At 44.7% G+C, this 20,008-nt stretch overlaps 1 protein-coding gene across 1 annotated transcript in view; it reads right to left on the reverse strand.

Annotated features, from left to right (window-relative positions):
- Nucleotides 1-20,008, reverse strand: part of KCNK18 (potassium two pore domain channel subfamily K member 18) — a 94,297-nt gene that overhangs the window by 58,897 nt on the left and 15,392 nt on the right. The window contains exon 2 of the mRNA XM_069242447.1: nt 13,726-13,875. Within this exon, the coding sequence (XP_069098548.1) occupies nt 13,726-13,875 (150 nt within the window). The remainder of the gene's footprint in view (nt 1-13,725; nt 13,876-20,008) is intronic.

Below are 20,008 nucleotides of genomic sequence, written 5' to 3' on the forward strand. Positions count from 1 at the left end.
CTTCCTCTGGGGCAAAAACCATAAGCAATCTTAAACAATAATATGAGGAATATCACACTTCATTTTTAGACCACGCTAACATATCTATACCCTCTAAAAAATATCTTTTAGTGGGTGAGATTAAAACTGGATTCACACCACATCTAAATTTTAGCAACGCCATCCTTAGGTATTCGTTAGGTAAGTATTCTAGATATGGAATTGCTGCTTCTTTCCACCAGGATCTTCTCACATGGCATACAGATCCTTTTTACTTCTAGGTATTTCAAGTCATCTTTCCTTGCCAAGCATTTTATCAACATTTTCAGCTTGCGTTAACTAATTTCTGCAGTTAGTTGCAAATCTTTTACATATACTTTCGAACCTATATCTAACAGTCATTGTCCATCTTAATTCACTCTTTTTAATCTCCGGTAGGCATACCATTGACAATTTCATAGAGTTACCCTGATCAGTTCTATTCCGGAATCGAATCAGACTTGCATAAGCTAAGTGGTTCCAAGCAGTAAGGCCATTCTCCATTGGGACAGCCTGGATCATCAAGGAAGATAGCAAAGACAAACATTTTTTCAAACACTTACCTTCCTCTAGAGCCCAACTGGTTTTCCCACTCAGACATAGAGCTTCAGCTCTGTATTGAAACTGGGGCGGGAAAATTGCTTGATGAGCTGGTAATACAGGTCTTAAAAGGGGTTCTCCGTATGTTTACCAAATTTCTTGAGGCTGCTTAAGGTGGAAAGCGCTCTTGCTTGTGGTACCGCAAGGTGATCTTTCCCTGTTCATTTATTAACAAATCACATTCCCAAATGTTTGTACATATTAACTGCCTCTATGCTGTATCATCAAGAAACCATTTGAACTTAATGTTCTTTTCCCAAAATGACAGCATTCTTGTTTTGTCCAGATTTTCTTTTTTCATTTTACAATAAGTTGAAAACTTATCTAAATTCCTCTGCAAAACAATTTCCATTAATGGATAACTATGGCATCACTTGAGAAATTGGACCAGTTGATGTTAAATTGCAGCTGGTAGCCAACACTAACAGTCGTGTGGGTGTTAAATCCAATTAAGGCTCTGTGTGATGGCAAACCCAGGGCCAGACTAATCTTCTCTTTGGGAGACATGATTCATCCCTCGGGCATGAAGCTGCTGTGTACAAAACAAAGGAAAACATTTTGAAATTTCCTTTGAAACTTTCTAGTTGCATTATAATCACTTTTAGATCTCGCATGGATCCTTTTCACCAATCTCTGAAACACAGGAACCAGTGCCCAACTACTGCTGCAGAATCCCTTAACTATATGTAATGAACTACTGCATTACATCTGTGCCTGGACCTGCCCTGCAGTGGTGGGAGTAAAGAAGAAGAGAGTGATTATCACACAGTAGGTCAGCCTATCTCAAGACTGTGATTGGAGCATGGCTGGGCATCCTCAAAGCCTTTACCGCACTAGCATTTTAGTGTTTGTGAGCATCCTATGGGGTGGTCTCGAACTTGCACAGAGAACTGGCATGGAAGCAGAGAGATTGGGCTGAAGGGACCTAAATCACAGGAAAGAGGTTGAACTTGGACTTCATATGCCTTGAATGTCCTATGTTGGAAAAAAGGGGTGTAGTAAATTATGAAGTGTTCCGTTCCAATATGGTGGTCTCTCCAGGGATTGTTACCTGAGGTTTTATTTTCATGATGAAGGTGAATATGTTCCTATGCTAACACTTACTGTCTTCATCCTATAAAATGCGACATTAAGGAGCGACGGATGTATCACAAATCATTAATTCCCTATTTTTCATCACATTTATCACCTGCTTCCCTTCTTTTTGTCTCTGATTTTTGCTCCTTGCAGTCAGCAAAGATTATCCTTTAGATATTCTTCCAAAAAGATTTTGCCAGGATCGTTTCCCTTCCCTAATTTCAGGGAGAGTTTGGTTATCTCCTTCTGCATAAATCTTCATCTTCAATCAAAAGCTACAAGATTCCCAAGAAGGTTTTTTTGCCTTTTGAGACCATGTCCTCCTAATGGTACCCTCTCTAAGGAGACCCCAGGCAACTTTGCATGCATTATGAGGTTCAAGACAGCATGGCGACTACTGGGAGGAGGCGACCTTTCTTTGGGCAATCAAGAAGACAACTTAACAGCACTTCATAGCATCCAGTCCTTGCCATACTGAAATACAGGAGGTATTGCTGTAAAACTGTATTGGGACTGGTTGATGCTTGTGTCCAAACTTCTGTGTAGGTTAAGGAATCGTCACAGTACTTGGGAGATACAGTGATGCCCCATGAAGGTCCCCGGGATTAATATGGTTAAATCCCTGCTGTGGGGCAGAATATATTGCCATATTAATGTACTTCAAAACTTCTCTTCCTTGGGCTATTGTGTACTTCACCCATTGAGGGGCAGGATCCAGCACTCCATTAATATTCTTAGGGTTAGGCCCAGACGGAATTTGCGTTATGCCGGTGTAATTAACGTAGTTTTGGTAATTTCATGTTACACTTGTTGAGTGACATTCTATAAAATAACATCACGTAATTATGTGCTGTTTGTGGCAAAAAGTACTGCAAATGCACCATACACATGTGAACAACGCAAACGAAAGTAGCTTTTTTAGCACAAAATGCATCCTCATGTCCAAAAGTGGATGCAAGGATGCATTTTGCCCTATGATACAGTACCAAATACCAGATTTACATGTCACATAATTTTGCTGAAACTTTGCAGAATTCCATAAGAGAAACATACGCCAATTTCATACAACTATCAGGATGCATAGCACATTATCTTCCCCTCTGAGATTCAAGATCCATCACTAAGCTAATCTTGTGGGACTCTCTGGAACCACTGTTCACAATCTGTGTTCCCATGACCTCTATATAGCAGCAATGTACTTGTTGACATTTATGTTGATGATGGAAGCAGCATTTATATTGGGCTGCGGGGTTTGAAAGTGTCCAAATCAGAATCATGACATGCAGCATTCTTGGTTCTTTTTTTTAAAAGAAAATATTACAGGGACCCAAAAATATTCTTAGGAGTCAACCCCTTGTGCTACCAAATACCAGGGCTGTCGAATACCATGGTTGCCTTCTTCCGCCCACTATATACACTTTCCGTGTCTTTATCTCACAATTGCAGGTCTTTTTTCATACTATTTCTCATTTTGTCACTGTTTTCACATATTCCTACCAGCTTTCCTTTTGCCTTCACTACCTCTTTCTTTCTGTTGATGTTTACCAATAGGTTCTGGCTTCATAAAATCAGTGCCCATGCCCACCACCTGCAGCCACTAGCACAATTTGAGCAGTGGTCACCAGCAGCATTTCACAGGCCTTCCTCTTCTCATTGCTTCTTATTACCATAGCCGTACTGCAACAACCTCTCCATCTGCACTTCAGCAGAAAATGCTCAAATCTAGTGGGAGGTCCATAGTAAATAGTACATGTCGAAGAATGTTTCCTCATGACATGTGCACCCATACACTCACACACAGCATCTCCTTGGAAACACGCACACATCTTTCTTTACATACAGGCACACAAACACACACCAAATCCTTGCATCCCCTTGCAGGTGTTTGATGTCTGAGCATTCTCTTGAACCTGCCACCAACGTCTTATGTCATCCTCTGTGAGCCCCAGAATATATATGTGTGAATGATTACGATGTGAAGTCGGGCTGTTTTTAAAGACATTGGAAAGAGGACAGGAGACTGGGCTGCTCGTCTAGGCTGGGTTATTTTTGAGATTTTGTCTGAACAGCACACATGTGCTGTCAGCAAAATCTATTGTTAACAAAACAAAGCTTAATACGGGCCTAAAGCCCGCCTAATACTTACTTTTACTTATCATTGGTTGGCTTCAATGTCACTCTCGTTTCTTTGCTTCTTATTGGTCAGCACCCCCTTCTTGCCTCTGTCTTCCTCCTGGAGCTTCATGTTTGTTCCTGCCTTGGAGCATGTACCAAATAGAGCTTCCTGTGCATATCCAGTGTACTTCCACAGGCCGTGTGCTTCTTCAGGTTTTTTTTTTTAATGTTTTGCATGCACTCTTATAGATAGCATGGTTCTGCAGTCCCTCTTTCTCTCCCTGCTGTTGCTCTTCCCTCCTACCTCTACCATATCTCACTCAAGTTGGTTTCCCCTGCTTACCCCACACTCCTCCCATTGTTCGATGTTGCTTTCCCCTCCGCTCCCTACTGCTCTCTGTTATTTCTTTACCACACCCTCCTCTCACTTTTCTGTTGTTTCTTCCCCCATCCTCCTCCAGCGGTCTGTTGTTTCTTCCACCTGCCCTACTCCTGCTGTCTGGTATTTCTTCCCCCACATCATCCGCCTTCTGTTGACTGTTTCTTCCTCACCACCCTCCTCCTGCTGTCCACTCCTGTTCCCTCCTTTCCTGCACCTCTCTCATGTTGCTTGGCCCCCACCCCAGCATTTTTTTTTAACATATTGCATAGCAGTGCATTCTACTGTGCAACAAGGCTTAAAGGAAAAAAAAGTGATTTGACTTGATCAATGCTAGCCAAGTCATAGCACCTTTTTTTACTTTAAGCCATGTTGTACAGCAGCCCGTGTAAAGAAAAAAAATGAATGTCACAGGACAATGCCGGCCATCTCATGTTGCACAGCAGCTTATGCTGTTGGGCAACATGTCTAAGAAAAATATTGACAACGCCAATAGTTTTGCCAATGCTTGTTCTGCAGAGGGTTGTTTTATTGGTATGGTGAACATGGCAAGTCTCCTAACACAAACAACTCATTCTAGAGAAGCCCTTCCAGCTCCCATGCCGAAATTGAGTTGTTTATATTTAACTTTATTAACCCCTCGGGTGCCCTGGACAAGCTGGTCTCGCCCTCGGCCACGGTCACCATGTGCCAAGGACGAGACCAGCTTGTCCTGCACCCAGCCCACGGGTGGAGCGCTAGCGCTCCCCCCCCGGGCCTCCCACCCAAACCACCCGTCAGGGATGGCAGGGGAATCACTTCCCATTCCACCCCGACACCCCTGGCAAACTGATGTCAGCGCGCTCACAGCGCACCGAAGTCATCAAATGCTGCCGGGGACGCCCTGGAAGCCATTTGCTTCCATCTCCTTGAGAGAGAGGACTTGTAAAAGGTGAGTCCTTCTCTTTGGGGGAAACAGACACAGGGGAAAGGAAAAAGTTTTTCCTTTACCCTTGTGCATGTTTTCAATGGATTCCTGCTCCACGATCGCGGGCAGGAATCCACCACTAAACACAAGGGATGATTTTTTTAGTGTATTTTGGGAAGCGACCCCTTAGGCAAGGGTCACTCCCCTGGGGGCATAGATATATCCATGTTTCAGCCCCCCCCGGGGTAGAAACCCACTAGACACCCAGGACTATATTTATGATGATGTTTTAGGGCAGAGACCCCTTAGGCAAGGGTCTCCGCCCTGGGGGCAATACATTTTTATATGTTTTGGCCCCCCTGGGGCTAGATCCGCCATGTTTTCGACCAGTCTCACCGCCAGAGGGGGGGGGTAAAACCCAATAGGCCACAGGGATTCTGTTGTTTGTGAGATTTTTGTGTCTGGTGGGGCACCCCTTGGGCAAGTGTCACTCCCCAAAAGGCATACATTAGTGTTGGCCATTTCTGCCCCCTTTGGGGGCAGATCAGCCTATTTTTTTTTAGGCCCATCTGCCCCCAAGGGGGACAGAAGCCACTAAGATGCCAGGGATTTTTTTTCCCCCTTTGTGTTTTTTTTTTGGTGGGGGGTGGCCCTTTAGCAAGGGTTGCCCCCCCCTCCCCGCCCCAAGAGGGCCCATTTGTAGGCCCATCTGCCCCAAGGGGGGAAGAATCCACTTAGGCACCATGGAAAATTTCTAAATGCTTGGTGGAGGGGGGTTTGTCAACTGGTGAAGGGTTTGCATTTGTGATTATAACAGTTTATTTCTTCTTTTTGTTCTACTTCAAAGCTTTTGCTTCCTTTGCTGTGGCTCCTTGTAGTTTTGGCAGTGGTTGACCTGCGGTTTGCGTAGTTGCATGTTTTCGGTAAGTAAAATCAATTTACTCCAAAGGAGTAATGTTGCTATTCATGAATGACATGTTTTTAGGTGGTGTACTAAATGCAGGATTGTGTGTGAAATTGTCCTTAGATTTGTGCACAGTGATATTTATGTTGTCTTATGTCTAATTTGATTTTCTTTTTTCATTTTAGTGGGATATTATTGGTGATTGCTGTGTCTGTGCAAGTAGTTGCTGGTAAGTCTAGCTTTTTCATGCAAGTGAGTGGTATAGTTTTTGAGTACATAACTATTTTGATAAAGCCACACTTTATTTATTACTTATTTTAGACAGTGTTGGTCTGTCACATTTGTCAAGTTACACTTCTTCGAAAGAATCATGGCTAGCCGCAGAGTGACCGCTCAGCAGGTTGTTGGCATGTTTTTTGAGTCGTCTTCTGACCATGATTATGAGACTGACTCTGCATCTGAGGCAGAGGAGGAAGTGAGAGATTCTGGCAGTGAGTTTCCTCCCTGAGAGGAGTCTTCTGATGAGGAAGCCACTCTGAGTGCAGATAAAGTTCTTGTTTTAGAGGAGGACACTGATGTGCCAATAGTGCAGCAGCCTGGGGCTGAAAGGTTTCCCATTGGAAGACCTGACACATAGGTTGCCCCAAACATGAAGCAGCCACAGTTGCCTGCCTTTACTGGTCTCCCAGGGTGTAGAGTAAATGCAGAAAACTTTTGCCTGTCAATTTCTTTGAGTTGTTTATGAACTATGAATTTTTGGAAGACATTGTTAAGCAGACTAATTTGTATGCGGAGCAGTATTTAAGGGACAACACTGCCAGACTTAGGCCTCAGTCTAGAGCTACCCAGTGGATTCCCACAAATTTGGAAGAGATGAAAAAGTTCTTGGGTTTGACTTTTTTGATGGGGTTGATAACAAAGCCGTCACTGGCTTCTTATTGGTCTACTAGTCCCTTGATGGCAATGGCTATATTTCCTGCAACCATGACTCGTAATCAGTATTTGCTTCTTCTTTGGATGCGGCATTTTGTTGACACTGCTTTATCGTTGCCACAGGATCACCTTGATTGTGATCCCCTATTTAAGATTAGACCTGTCCTTGATCATTTTGTAGATCGGTTTTCAGAGGTGAATGTTCCACACAAAAATAAAAGTGTGGACTAGTCTTTGGTCCTGTTGAAGGGGCATTTGGTTTTTAAGCAGTACATTCCTAGCAAGAGGGCACGGTATGGAATTAAATTGTATATGCTGTCAGAAAATAGTACAGGATATGTGTATAATTTACAGGTCTACAATGGTAGGAAATCCAGTATTGACACCCATGGTTGTCCGCCCACTTTTGGAGTTAGTGAGAGAATTGTGTGTGACCTTGGTATACAACTGTTTAACAAAGGTCACCAGTTGTAGGTGGATAACTTCTACAATGGAGTGCAGTTGTTCAAGGAATTGTTCAACGTGGACACTGTTGCTTGTGGCACAATCTGTTCTAACCAGAAAGGCTATCCAAGGGAGCTTGTCTGTAAAGAATTTGAGAGGGGACAGTGCAGTGCTTGAATAATAATGTGTTGCTAGCTCTGAAATTTGCAGACAGGAGGGATATGTACATGCTAACTACCATCCACGATGAGAGTATTTCCCCTGTGACTCTTTGGGGTCAGGTTGCGGAAGTGCACAAACCTGCATGCATTTTGGACTACAATAAGCACATGGGTGGTGTTGATAGAGTAGATCAGAGGTTGGAACTTTACACAGCTCTTTGTAAGTCTAACGTGTGGTATAAAAAGTTGGCCATCCATTTGTTTAATTTGGCAACTTTTAATGCTTTTTGTGTTCAAGGATTGTTCCCCTCAGTCAAGGATGAAATTTGTTACATTTCAGGAGTCAGAGATAGCCTTACTGTGGTGGAACAGGCAAGAGTTCCTAGAGTAGTAGTGGTGGAGGATGTGGCTAGATTGAAAGATCAGCACTTTCCTGATCACATTCCTCCCACTCCCAAAAAAGACTTGCCCACTAAGAAATGTAGAGTCTGTGCCCAAACAGGTATTCAGAGGGAGAGCCAGATATACTGCCCGGACTGTCCTTCAAAGTCTGATCAGTGTGTGGCTGGCTGCTTCAGGAGTTTCCACACACAGAAAAATTACTGGGAACTACTGTGAGCGTTAACTGCTGTTTTATATTTTCATGAGTTCAGTATCACGGTTGTCATTACTGTCATGTATTCAGTTAGAGCTTTTGTGTTTGTAGTTTTGTACTCATTTATAATTAGTTCGTGGTTTCTTTGTTGTTTAAAAACAAAACAAAAGTGATGGTGGTATGCACGGAGTGGCGCTTGGCTGGTGGTGTGATGGAGTGGCGCTTGGCTGGCGGTGTGCATGGAGTGGCAATTGGCTGGTGGTGTGCGTGGGGTGGTGCTTGGCTGGCGGTGTGTATGGAGTGGCGCTTGGCTAGCAGTGTGTGGAGTGGCGCTTGGCTGGCAGTGTGCGTGGGGTGGCGCTTGGCTAGCGGTGTGCGAGGGGTGGCGCTTGGCTGGCGTTGTGTGTGGAGTGGCACTTGGCTGGCCGTGCCAGCCAAACAGCAGTCCACACAATCCCATCAGCTGGTGTGATTGCTGTATCAGGCATGTGGGCATATGAAAGTGATGGGCCCTAGAGTGCCGCTGTGTGTCGATGCAAGTGTTGTAATGAGCTGGGCCCGTGGCTGGCGGTATGAATGGTCTTCTGCCCATCATGAATGAAAGGTGTGTGAATGGACTGTAAAGCGGTGAGTCACTGATTCAGTTTTTTTGGCCTTTTAGTTATTAACAGTGCATTTCATTTTTGTGAAATCTCTTGTTTATAAAATTTGATCTACTGAACCATCACTCACCCTGATGCCAAATCCAACCAGTATGTGTGGTAAAAATGGCAAAACCTGCTCTGCTGTAATCAGGCGTCGCAGCACACCCGTGACACACTAAGGGGGTCATTCTGACCCTGGCGGTCATCGACCGCCAGGGCCAACGACCACGGAAGCACCGCCAACAGGCTGGCGGTGCTTCCTGGGCTATTCTGACCGCGGTGGTAAAGCCGCGGTCAGAAAAGGGGAACCGGCGGTTTCCTGCCGGTTTACCCCTGGCCCAGTTCCGACCCCCTTCCCGCCAGCCTGTTCCTGGCAGTTTACACCGCCAGGAAGAGGCTGGCGGGAACGGGTGTTGTGGGGCCCCTGGGGGCCCCAGCACTGCCCATGCCACTGGCATGGGCAGTGCAGGGGCCCCCTAAAAGGGCCCCATGAAGATTTTCAGTGCCTGCTTTGCAGACACTGAAAATCGCGACAGGTGCCACTGCACCCGTCGCACCCCTGCAAATCCGCCGGCTCCATTCGGAGCCGGCTTCCTCTTTGCAGGGGCTTTCCCGCTGGGCCGGCGGGCGATCTTTTGGAGATCGCCCGCCGGCCCAGCGGGAAAGTTGTAATGACCCCCGCGGTCATTTGACCGTGGTGCGGTGTTTTGGTGCCCGCCGCTCGCTGGTGTCGGAATGACCCCCTAAGTGTCTCGGTGGGACCCCAATGATGAAGCATGCCACCAACTTGGTTGGTGGGTGAGGGGTCTTTTTAACAAAACCTAAGTGCGTGTCTTTTCACAATTTTAGTGTTTGGAACATCACAGAAGTACATCAAAATGATCTATTTCAAAACTATCTGTGTTTGGGGGGGGGGGCACCTACATTTTTGGTCCCGGGTGCGGCCTTCATCTATGGAAACCTACCAAACCCAGATATTTTGTAAAACTAGACACCCAGAGGAGTCAAGGGAGATGTGGCTTGCGTGGAACTCTCAACATTTCCTTACCCAGACACCTCTGCAAACCTCAAAATTTGCATAAAAAAGCATATTTGTCTCACTTTTGTTTGTAGGATCACTGCTCTGACACAAATTTCCTACTACCCAGCATTCCCCTCCGCCTCCCAAGTAAAATTATATTCTCACTTGTGGGGGTCCCCAAAGCAGAGTCAGCCTTCAAGATGTATAAAAGAAATATATGTGCTTATCAACTCCCTGTGCTATCTCCACAGTCTCTACAGGTTTTTGACCTTTTTCTTTTGCAGGCACCTGGGCCACCCACACAAGTGAAGTATCATTTTTATCGAGAGACAGGGGGGAATGCTGGGTGGCAGGAAATATGTGGCTCCTCTTTGATTCCAGATCTTTCCATCACCAAAATGTGCAGAAAAAAAGTGTGTTTTTTTGCCACATTTTGAGGTTTGCAAAGGATTTGGGGTAACAGAACCTGGAAAGAGCCCCACAAGTCACCCCATCTTGGATTGCCCTAGGTGTCTAGTTTGGTAGGTTTCCTTATGTGCCGGCTGAGCTAGAGGCTAAAATCCACAGGTAGGCACTTTCCAAAAAACAGCTCTGTTTTCTTTGGGAAAATGTGATGTGTCCACATTGTGGTTTGAGGCATTTCCTGTCGCAGGCACTAGGCCTACCCACACAAGTGAGGTACCATTATTATCGTGAGACTTAGGGGAACATTGGGTGGAAGGAAATTTGTGGGTCCTCTCAGATTCCAGAACTTTCTGTCACCGAAATGTGAGGAAAAAGTGTTTTTTGGCAACATTTTGAGGTTTGCAAAGGATTCTGGGTAACAGAACCTGGTGGGAGCCCCACACGTCACCCCATCTTGGATTCCCCTAGGTGTCTAGGTTTAAACAATGCACAGGTTTGGTAGGTTTCCCTAGGTACCTGGGCTAGAGGCCAGAATCCACAGGTAGGCACTTTGCAAAAAACAGCTCTGTTTTCATTGGGAAAATGTGATGTGTCCATGTTGTGTTTTGGGGCATTTCCTGTTACGGGCACTACGCCTACCCAGACAAGTGAGGTACCATTTTTGTCAGGAGACTTGGGGGAAACGCTGCGTGGAAGGAAATTTGTGGCTCCTCTCAAATTCCAGAACTTTGTGTCACCGAATGTGAGGAAAAAGTGTTTTTTTGCCAAATTTTCAGGTTTGCAAAGGATTCTGTGGAACAGAACCTGGTGAAAGCCCCACAAGTCACCCCATCTTGGATTCCCCTAGGTCTCTAGTTTTAAAAAATGCACAGGTTTGGTAGGTTTCCTTAGGTGCCGGCTGAGCTAGCGGCCACAGTCCACAGTTTTGCACGTTTCAAAAATAGCTCTGTTTTCTTTGGGAAAATGTGATGTGTCTGCGTTGTGTTTTGGGGCATTTCCTGTTGCGGGCACTAAGCCTACCCACACAAGTGAGGTAACATTTTTATCGGGAGACTTGGGGGAGCGCTGGGTGGAGGAACATTTGTGGCTCCTCTCAGATTCCAAAACTTTCTGTCATCCAAATGTGAGGAAAAGGTGTTTTTGTGGCCACATTTTGAGGTTTGCAAAGGATTCTGGGCAACAGAACCTTGTGAGAGCCCCACAAGTCACCCCATCTTGGATTCCCCTGGGTGTCTAGTTTTCAAAAATGCACAGGTTTGGTAGGTTTCCCTAGGTGCCAGCTGAGCTAAAGGCCAAAATCCACAGCTAGGCAGTTTGCAAAAAACAGCTCTGTTTTCTTTGGGAAAATGTGATGTTTCCATGTTGTGTTTTGGGGCATTTCCTGTCATGGGCACTAGGGCTACCCACACAAGTGAGGTACCATTTTTATTAGGAGACTTGGGGGAATGCTGGGTGGGAGGAAATTTGTGGCTTGGGGCATTTTGTGTCGTGGGCACTAGGCCTACCCACACAAGTGACCCCATCTTGGATTCCGCTAGGTGTCTAGTTGTCAAAAATGCACAGGTTTGGTAGGTTTTGCTAGGTGCCAGCTGAGCTAGAGATCAAAATCCACAGCTAGCCACTTTCCAAAAAACACGTTAGTTTTCCATGTAGAAATGTGATGTGTCCATGTTGCATTTCCTGTAGCGGGCAATAGGCCTACCCACGCAAGTGAGGTACAATTTTTATCGGGAGACTTGGGGGAACAAAGAATAGCAGAACAAGTGTTATTGACCCTTGTTTTTCTCTTCATTTTTTCCTTCCAAATGTAAGACAGTGTGTAAAAAAGACATCTATTTGAGAATGCCCTGTAATTCACATGCCAGTATGGGCACACCAGAAATCAGAGATGTGCAATTATCCACTCTTCTCAACACCTTATCTTGTACCCATTTTGGAAATACAAAGGTTTCCTTGACACCTGTTTTTAACTCTTTGTATTTCACCAAATGAATTGCTGTGTACCATGTATACAAGAAAAACCCATTGCAAGGTGCAGCTCCTTTATTGGCTCTGGGAACCTATGGTTCTTGATGAACCTATAAGCCAAATGTATCCCTGCAGCCAGAGGAGTCCATTAGACGTAACAGTATATTACTTCTGAAATTCTGACATTGCATGAAAAAGTTACAGATTAAAACGTGGAGAAAAATTGCTTTTTTACCTCAATTTCAATATTTTTTATTTCACCTGTTATTTTCAGTAGGGAAACCTTGTAGGATCTACACAAATGACCCCTTGATTAATATAGAATTTTGTCTACTTTTCAGCAATGTTTAGCTTTCTAGGATCCAGCATTGGTTTCACACTCATTTCTGTCACTAACTGGAAGGAGGCTAAAAGCACAAAAATAGTCAAAATGGGGTATGTCCCAGTAAAATGCCACAATTGTGTTGAAAACGTGTTTTTCTGATTCAGGTCTACCTGTTGCTGAAAGCTGGGAAGATGGTGATTTTAGCACCACAAACATTTTGTTAATGCTATTTTCAGGGGGAAAAAACACAAGCCTTCTTCTGCAGCCCTTTTCTCCCATTTAAAAAAAACAAAACTATATTTTCACCGTATTTTGGCTCATTTCTTGATCTCCTCCAGGGGGACTCACAAACTCTGGATACCTCTAGAATCCCTAAGATGTTGGGGAAAAAGGCGCAATTTTGGCGTGGGTAGTTTATGTGGACAAAAAGTTATGAAGGCCTAAGCACGAACTGCCCCAAATAGCCAAAAAAAAGGCATGGCACCTGAGGGGAAAGGCCTGGCAGCGAAGGGGTTAAAAGTAGTGCTGTTTGTATTGGAAACCTCTCTACAGTATACAGTGGTGCTGTCTGTATTAGCTGGGCTGATGTAATATTGAATGCTTTTAACAGCACACATCAATGACAGAAGAGCAGTATCAAGAGCTATAAAAATACAATTTGCGCGTTTCATAATTTTACAGCCTTCAATAATTCTAAGACACAACAATTTTCTTTTGGCCATCAAACCTAAGACACATTCAAATCTAATTATAATACCGGGGTGTTTTAGCATGTGGGCCATATTAAGATACAATTAATGTCACATTAAGATGCCAAGGCAACCATAGGCACAATTCGGATTTATAATTAAGCCACTCCTTCTGTGAGTCTTTTTCATTTACAAGAGCAGTGAGGACGCAATATTTCCAGCTACAGTTTTGTGCAAATGTATTTCTCATTTCTAGTCACGTTGTGAGATCAATGATTCTTTATCCCAGAGGATCAATGTTTTCATAATGCTGAAGCTCATTTAATGCACCTTCCGATTTGCGGTTGTCATTCTTCATTGACATTCCCTCTCTGATTGAGGTAACCTGAATACATCTTAAGCACGACCACGCTTCTGGATTACTTACATTTCAAACTCTTGGTCAAATGGCAAGCCTGAGGGTTTTGTGGTGGTATCTGTTGCTTTTACTGGAGATTAGCTGCACTTATACCCCATGTGGTTGCATCCATAATCACTTACCCACAGTTGTGAACACCGTACAGCAGAAGAAAAGAGACCCCAAGAAGCTCCACTGAATTTGTGGGGTTTTGTTCCATTCAACCTTGAAGTCCTTCATCAGGTGTGAGGCCTGAACTGTGAAATTCTGCTTCGGATGCAAGGATGAGTTTCCTGCCACAATAAAAGACCAGAATGTTAGGTGGTTGTAACAGATCTTGTAATGGTGTTCTATCAAGTTTTAATCTCATTCTGCCAAAATATTGCAGCTAATAAATTGACTACTACAATATTGTGAAGGTAAATATAGATTTACTATTCTTAACTCCACATCTACATACCTTGAAGAAATATTTCTTGAATGTAAACCGATGTGGAGCTAGGAACAGTAAATCTATTCTTACCTACATTATTTACTAGCAGTTTCTGAAAGTCCTCCACAGACGATTATGGGGTCATTCAAGCTGTGGTCGAGTAATCTGCCCATCAAGGTGATGGTCTGCCCATTCTACTTGAAGTTGGGCTGATTAGCATGTTTCTTCTGACGGTATCCACGCTGATTCTGCCAACAGAAACCTTAGATTGATTACCTTATTTACATGGGGCTGTTGGTATAAGTATCTGAGAACCTTCTACGTACTTTGGGCGAACGTTCTGATGCACTTTTTTTTCTGTCCAGGACAAACCATAAAAAGTTGATGGGCTGAACAGAAAAAATAAAAATGAGTGCCACATCCTTGGAGAAAACTTTAAGGGTGCCAGGATTATTAATATATTGTCCAACTTTGGGTGTTTCTTTTTTACTAAGAAAAAAGTTTGCTGATCCCCTGCATAAAGTATGGCGGCCACTCAGTAAACTGACAACGCCTTCAAAGGAGCTGCAGAAAAATCTCTTCCAGGCAGACACATCTATGGTAATCCATTCACGTGGCAGAGTTAATAACCTCTGCCACCCCCCAGCAGACAGCGTGCCACATGCCAAATCTTCAACTAAGCCTGCATATCATTAGACAATAAAAAATTATTCAATAAAAGCACAATCCTTTCACTTCTTATTGCTACTCCTAATTAGAGACATTAAGACAAGCTGAATAATTATTTAACATCAGCCAACATATGTTTTACTGAGACTGTTTCATCAAATTTTATTACTCTTCTTTCAGTGCAAAACTTAATATCCATGATGGTGTACGGATAATCACCATGTCACCATAGACATCCCTTTTCCATTGTCCTAATAACCAGCGATGGCTGCCACATATGTCAAGGGGGGGAGTTACCGACGGGGGAAGATGAGGGAAACAACATTATTTAAAATTTTAAAAAAGAAAACACTTACTGTTTCCCTCACGCCGCCATCTCCCGCCGCCTCCAGCCACCTTGCTCCTCTTGTGGTGAACCAGCACTTGCTGGGACACCAGCACCGGCTCCCCAGCAATCCTAGTGCTGCTTACATGCTAAACATAGCATTCAAGCAGTGTTAGGATTGGTCTGAGTGGCTCAGACTGCCGCTCAGACACAAGCCTGGGGTCTGTGCTGTTTCTCCATCCTGGCTGTGTATACAGCCGGGTTGGAGAAACCTAAGTGCGCATGTGTGTTGGGCCGGCCTCAGATGGCCGGCCAAACACACATGTGCACTTAGTGCACTCTCCCCTCCTCCTGTTTCCCAGCCCCATCTCTCCCTGTACACGTTGCTGGCTGAGTCACCAGATGAAAAATTATGAAAAATAAAACGATAGCAAGCTATCATTTAATTTTTCATCTGCTGACTCAGCCAGGTGGGCGGCACTCCTCCACCACTGCGGAGGAGCCGCCCCTGCTAATCATGTAAAGCATAGACTCGATGAGATGTCTTTAAACTGTCATCTCGGTATTTATAGTTTATTGTGGCTGAATTTACAGAGAACTGACCATGATTCGCTCTCAATGAAAAGATAATAACTGTCAGCCTCTAATCCAAGCCTCAGCTCCGCCCTCACTCCCACATTCTCCTAGACTCAGCTGTGTGCAGTCTTTATAATCCATTACACCTAAAATCTAGTTATGTTGTGCTCAGTCAAGATTTGTGTGAAGATGACAATGACCTGCCACCCCCAGCAAACCTTTTCCTTACTGGAGCATACTCCTATGGAATGTTTTCTTCCCTGGCAGGAGAGGGTGAGTATTTCTTTAACTTCTGAGCACAATTCATTTATGTTGCAACGTAAGTTCTTGCAGTAAAGGCATTAAACAACTTACAAGAGTGGGACACACCAAAAGAGCAGTTTCGTTCTCTCCCAGGAAATTGCTAAGTAAATCAATTTCTTAAGTGTTTCCTGCTTGAGAACACATTCCTTAGCTCCCAATTCAAACATTAAATTAATGAGTACATGGAAGCACTAGCTGAGAATTTCATGTAACAATACAGTACACAAATGCTATACTGCAGAGGTCTTTAAACAGTGAGCTGTGCCCCCGGGGATCCGTAGCTACATTCTCGGGGAGCACAAACGGCTCTCTAAGTACTTGTAAATTGAAGGTGGCCTGGAAGCCAACTTTGGGCCTGATTTAGATATGAGCCAATGAGTTGCTCCGTCACAACGTTGACAGATAGCCCGTCTGCCGAAATATAAATCCCATAGGACACAATGCAATTTATATTTTGGCGGATGTGCTATCTGTCACCATTGTGACGGAGTAACCCATCCGCCCAAATCTAAACCAGGCCCTTAGTCTATTTGCCATATTTCTAGACTGCCTTCATTTACATGGAGGATTAAAATGCCTAAATAAAGAAGTGGGAACTGTAATCCCTGCCATTGTGGTTGGAGTCAAAGATTTAACTAAAAAGAACCAAAGATTTTGGCGGTGATTCTAACCGCGGCGGGCGGCGGTCGCCGCCCGCCATGCGGTTACCGGCAAATGACCGCGGCGGCCATTCTGGCTTTCCCGCTGTGCTGGCGGGCGACCGCCAAAAGGCCACCCGCCAGCACAGCGGGAAAGACCCAGCAACGATGAAGCCGGCTCCGAATGGAGCCGGCGGAGTTGCTGGAGTGCGACGGGTGCAGTAGCACCCGTCGCGAATTTCAGTGTCTGCTAGGCAGACACTGAAATTCTTTTTGGGGCCCTCTTACGGGGGCCCCTGCAGTGCCCATGCCACTGGCATGGGCACTGCAGGGGCCCCCAGGGGCCCCGCGGCACCCCCTACCGCCATCCTGTTCCTGGCAGGAGACCCGCCAGGAACAGGATGGCGGTAGGGGGTGTCAGAATCCCGCTCCGCCGCCATGGAGGATTCTCAAGGGCAGCGGGAAGTCGGCGGTACACCGCCGACTTTCCGTTTCTGGCCGCGGCTGAACCGCCGCGGTCAGAATGCCCAGCGGTGCACCGCCAGCCTGTTGGCGGTGCAACCGCGGTCATTCGCCCTGGCGGTTTTTACCGCCAGGGTTAGAATGACCACCTTTGTGTCATCTTGTTTTTTCACCTTCAGGTAAGAGTATATAAAATGTTCAAAACTTAAATGCAAGAAAAATAGAAGTTAAAATAATCAGTAGAGAATGTAATCTTAAATTATGAAACCTCAGTTGGTTAATGTGATCACTGCAGATGTGTGTGGTTTGAGGGCCAAAGAAGTGAACCCTGATTGGTGCAGTGAGGAATAGTGACTAGTGTATTGTAGTGTTTATAGTGCTGCGAGGTCCTACTATGTACTATGAATATGCAAGTAATTATTTTAAAATTGTATTGCATACAGTATAAGATAGGCTGCCGCAAAATAATTTTTCGTTTAAGATAAAAACAAGTGTGCTCAAAGTATATATTTTAGTAAAAGGTAAACAAAACATTGTGGAAATAGGATGTATGATGGAATAAACGCATGTGCCAACCACGCATGTCTCAACAACGCAGTCAGCACAACTGCCGCATTGTTTCTACGAATGCCTTCACCATGCATGCCTTTACAATGATTTTTCGTTGTAAAGGCATGCCCATTAAAGGTATGCGTGGAACAGCATGCATGCCACCCCACTCACCCACCCTATAAACACAACTACCCTGACCCCCTACCCTCCCTAAAAATACAATTTCCCCGACCCCCTCACCTGCCCCTAAAAACTACCCCAAAACCCCCATCCACCCTGAGCCCTTAAACTGATCCCTACCCCCATCCGCCCTAAAAACTGACCCCACCCCAAAAATAAAACTACCCCGTTCCTAAAAACAATATTACCCGACCCCGCCACCCTGCCCTAAAAATAAAACTACCCCGACCCCCCACCTGCTCTATAAATAAAACTACCCGACCCCCACTCACAAAATAAAACTACCCCAACACTCCCACCCGCCCCCAAAATAAAAACCATGAGCCCTAAAATCTACCCCAACCACCCCGCCTGCCCTAAAAACAACAGACCCTACCCCAAAAAAAAAACTACCCCGCACCTAAAAACATAATTACCCCGACCCCCGCCTGCCCCTAAATACCCGATCCCTCCACCCACCCTAAATACAAAAATGACCCCGACCCCCCCGCCCTGCCCCTAAAAACAAAATTACCCACCCCCCCACCGCCACCCTAAAAACCATAGTACCCTAACCCACCCCGCCCTGAAAACAAAACTACCCAGACCCCCACCCCGCCCCTTCAAAAAAAATAACCCAACCCTCCCCAGCCCCACTTACCTGACCGCGTCCTACCCCAACCCCCCCATCCCCACCACTAAAAACAAAATTACTCTGCTACTAAAAACCCGACCCCCCACCCGCCCTAAATAGAAACTACCCTGACCCCCCAACCCTGCCCCTTAAAACCCGACCCTCACACCCACCCTAAATTCAAAATTACCCCAACCTCAACCCCTGTCCCTAAAAACCCAAATCCCCACCCACCCTAAATACAAAATTACCCAACCCCAATACTAAAAACAAAATTACCCCGACCACCCACCCCTGCCCTAAATACAAAACTACCCTAAAAACTACCCCCAAGCCCAACTTACCTGACCCCATCCTCTCCCGATGCTGACTCCCTTTTTCTCTGCCTTATCCCCGCATGTGCGTTATTCAGCACATGCGTGGTTGAGGCAGAGAAAAAGGGAGTCGTGGTTCCGCTTGCGTTAACAATATTGTCATGGTTCCGTGTCGTTGTTCCGGACGTTTCCCCTGCCGCAAAATAATTTTTCGTTTAAGATAAAAAACAAGTGTGCTCAAAGTATATATTTTAGGAAAAGGTAAACTAAACATAGTGGAAATATTTTTATAGTGTCCATGAAAACTACACTTTCCAGAAGTCAGCTAATAACACACACAACGTTAACTCTGAAAAATATTAAATCTTTGTCATCATGAAAATTCAAGTGACTCCATTAATTATACCATAGACTGTCTCCCAAGCTGCCTTTCCATTTGGTGATTAAGCAAATGCATACATGTCTTGATTGAATGGGGGAGTTGGCTATAGGCTTCGTGCTCTGAGGACGTCCTCTGCCCTGTTTATTGCACGGATATATCCAGAAGGCACGGCCACATGCATGCAAACAAGAAAGATGTAGTTCAGGTTCAAGTTATATGTGTGCTCAATGGCACTAACACCTTTTTTCTGCCCTCTCGCCTGTTGGAAGAGAAAAGACAACAAGTACTTGTTACTTTTGCTGGCTGGTTTTGAAGACCCAGAGATATCAAGATGTAGGACCGACTGATAATATTTTGTCAAGGATTTACAACCAAAGGTGTTTGGAAAAAATGTATACATTATGAGTCACCGTGGGCTATAAGCTCATGATCCCAGACCCGTTGTTTTTGTTATTTCTGCACTAATTTCTGCAGCCACATCTGTATATAAATCAAAACTGGATCGGGTTTGAAAGGTACTTTTACCAAGGTCGAAAGGGGAAGTAGAGCTCAAAGGCATTTTTAGGAAGGGTTATGGGCACCTGGAGAATGGCTAATGTAAAAACTTCTTTGGACAGTAACATTGGCCAAAGCTGCGGATTTTCTTAAAATAAAACTGCACGCATGTAAGGGATAGCTTTGTTAGCACATTTTTAGGTACATTTAGTAACAAATGGGACATTTACAAGCACATTTTGTGAAAACATCAACAGTAATGAAAGTGGGAGTGAATTCAGTTCTAGAAAGTTCTTACTTTAGCTAAATAATGTTTGTTATAAACATAACATTAGGGGTTAGAGAGTCTGAGAAACCTTTCCAGATCCTGGCTCTGGTTGTATGCTTGTTACTCAATTCGAGGTCCCTCTTTATTGTAGAGCCAAAGCCAAATAAAACTTTAACTTTTTTCTTTTCACTTTCTGCATCATTTTTCAGTACCTTC

The sequence above is a fragment of the Pleurodeles waltl genome, chromosome 6 (genome assembly GCF_031143425.1).
Source record: "Pleurodeles waltl isolate 20211129_DDA chromosome 6, aPleWal1.hap1.20221129, whole genome shotgun sequence".
Lineage (NCBI taxonomy): Eukaryota > Metazoa > Chordata > Amphibia > Caudata > Salamandridae > Pleurodeles > Pleurodeles waltl.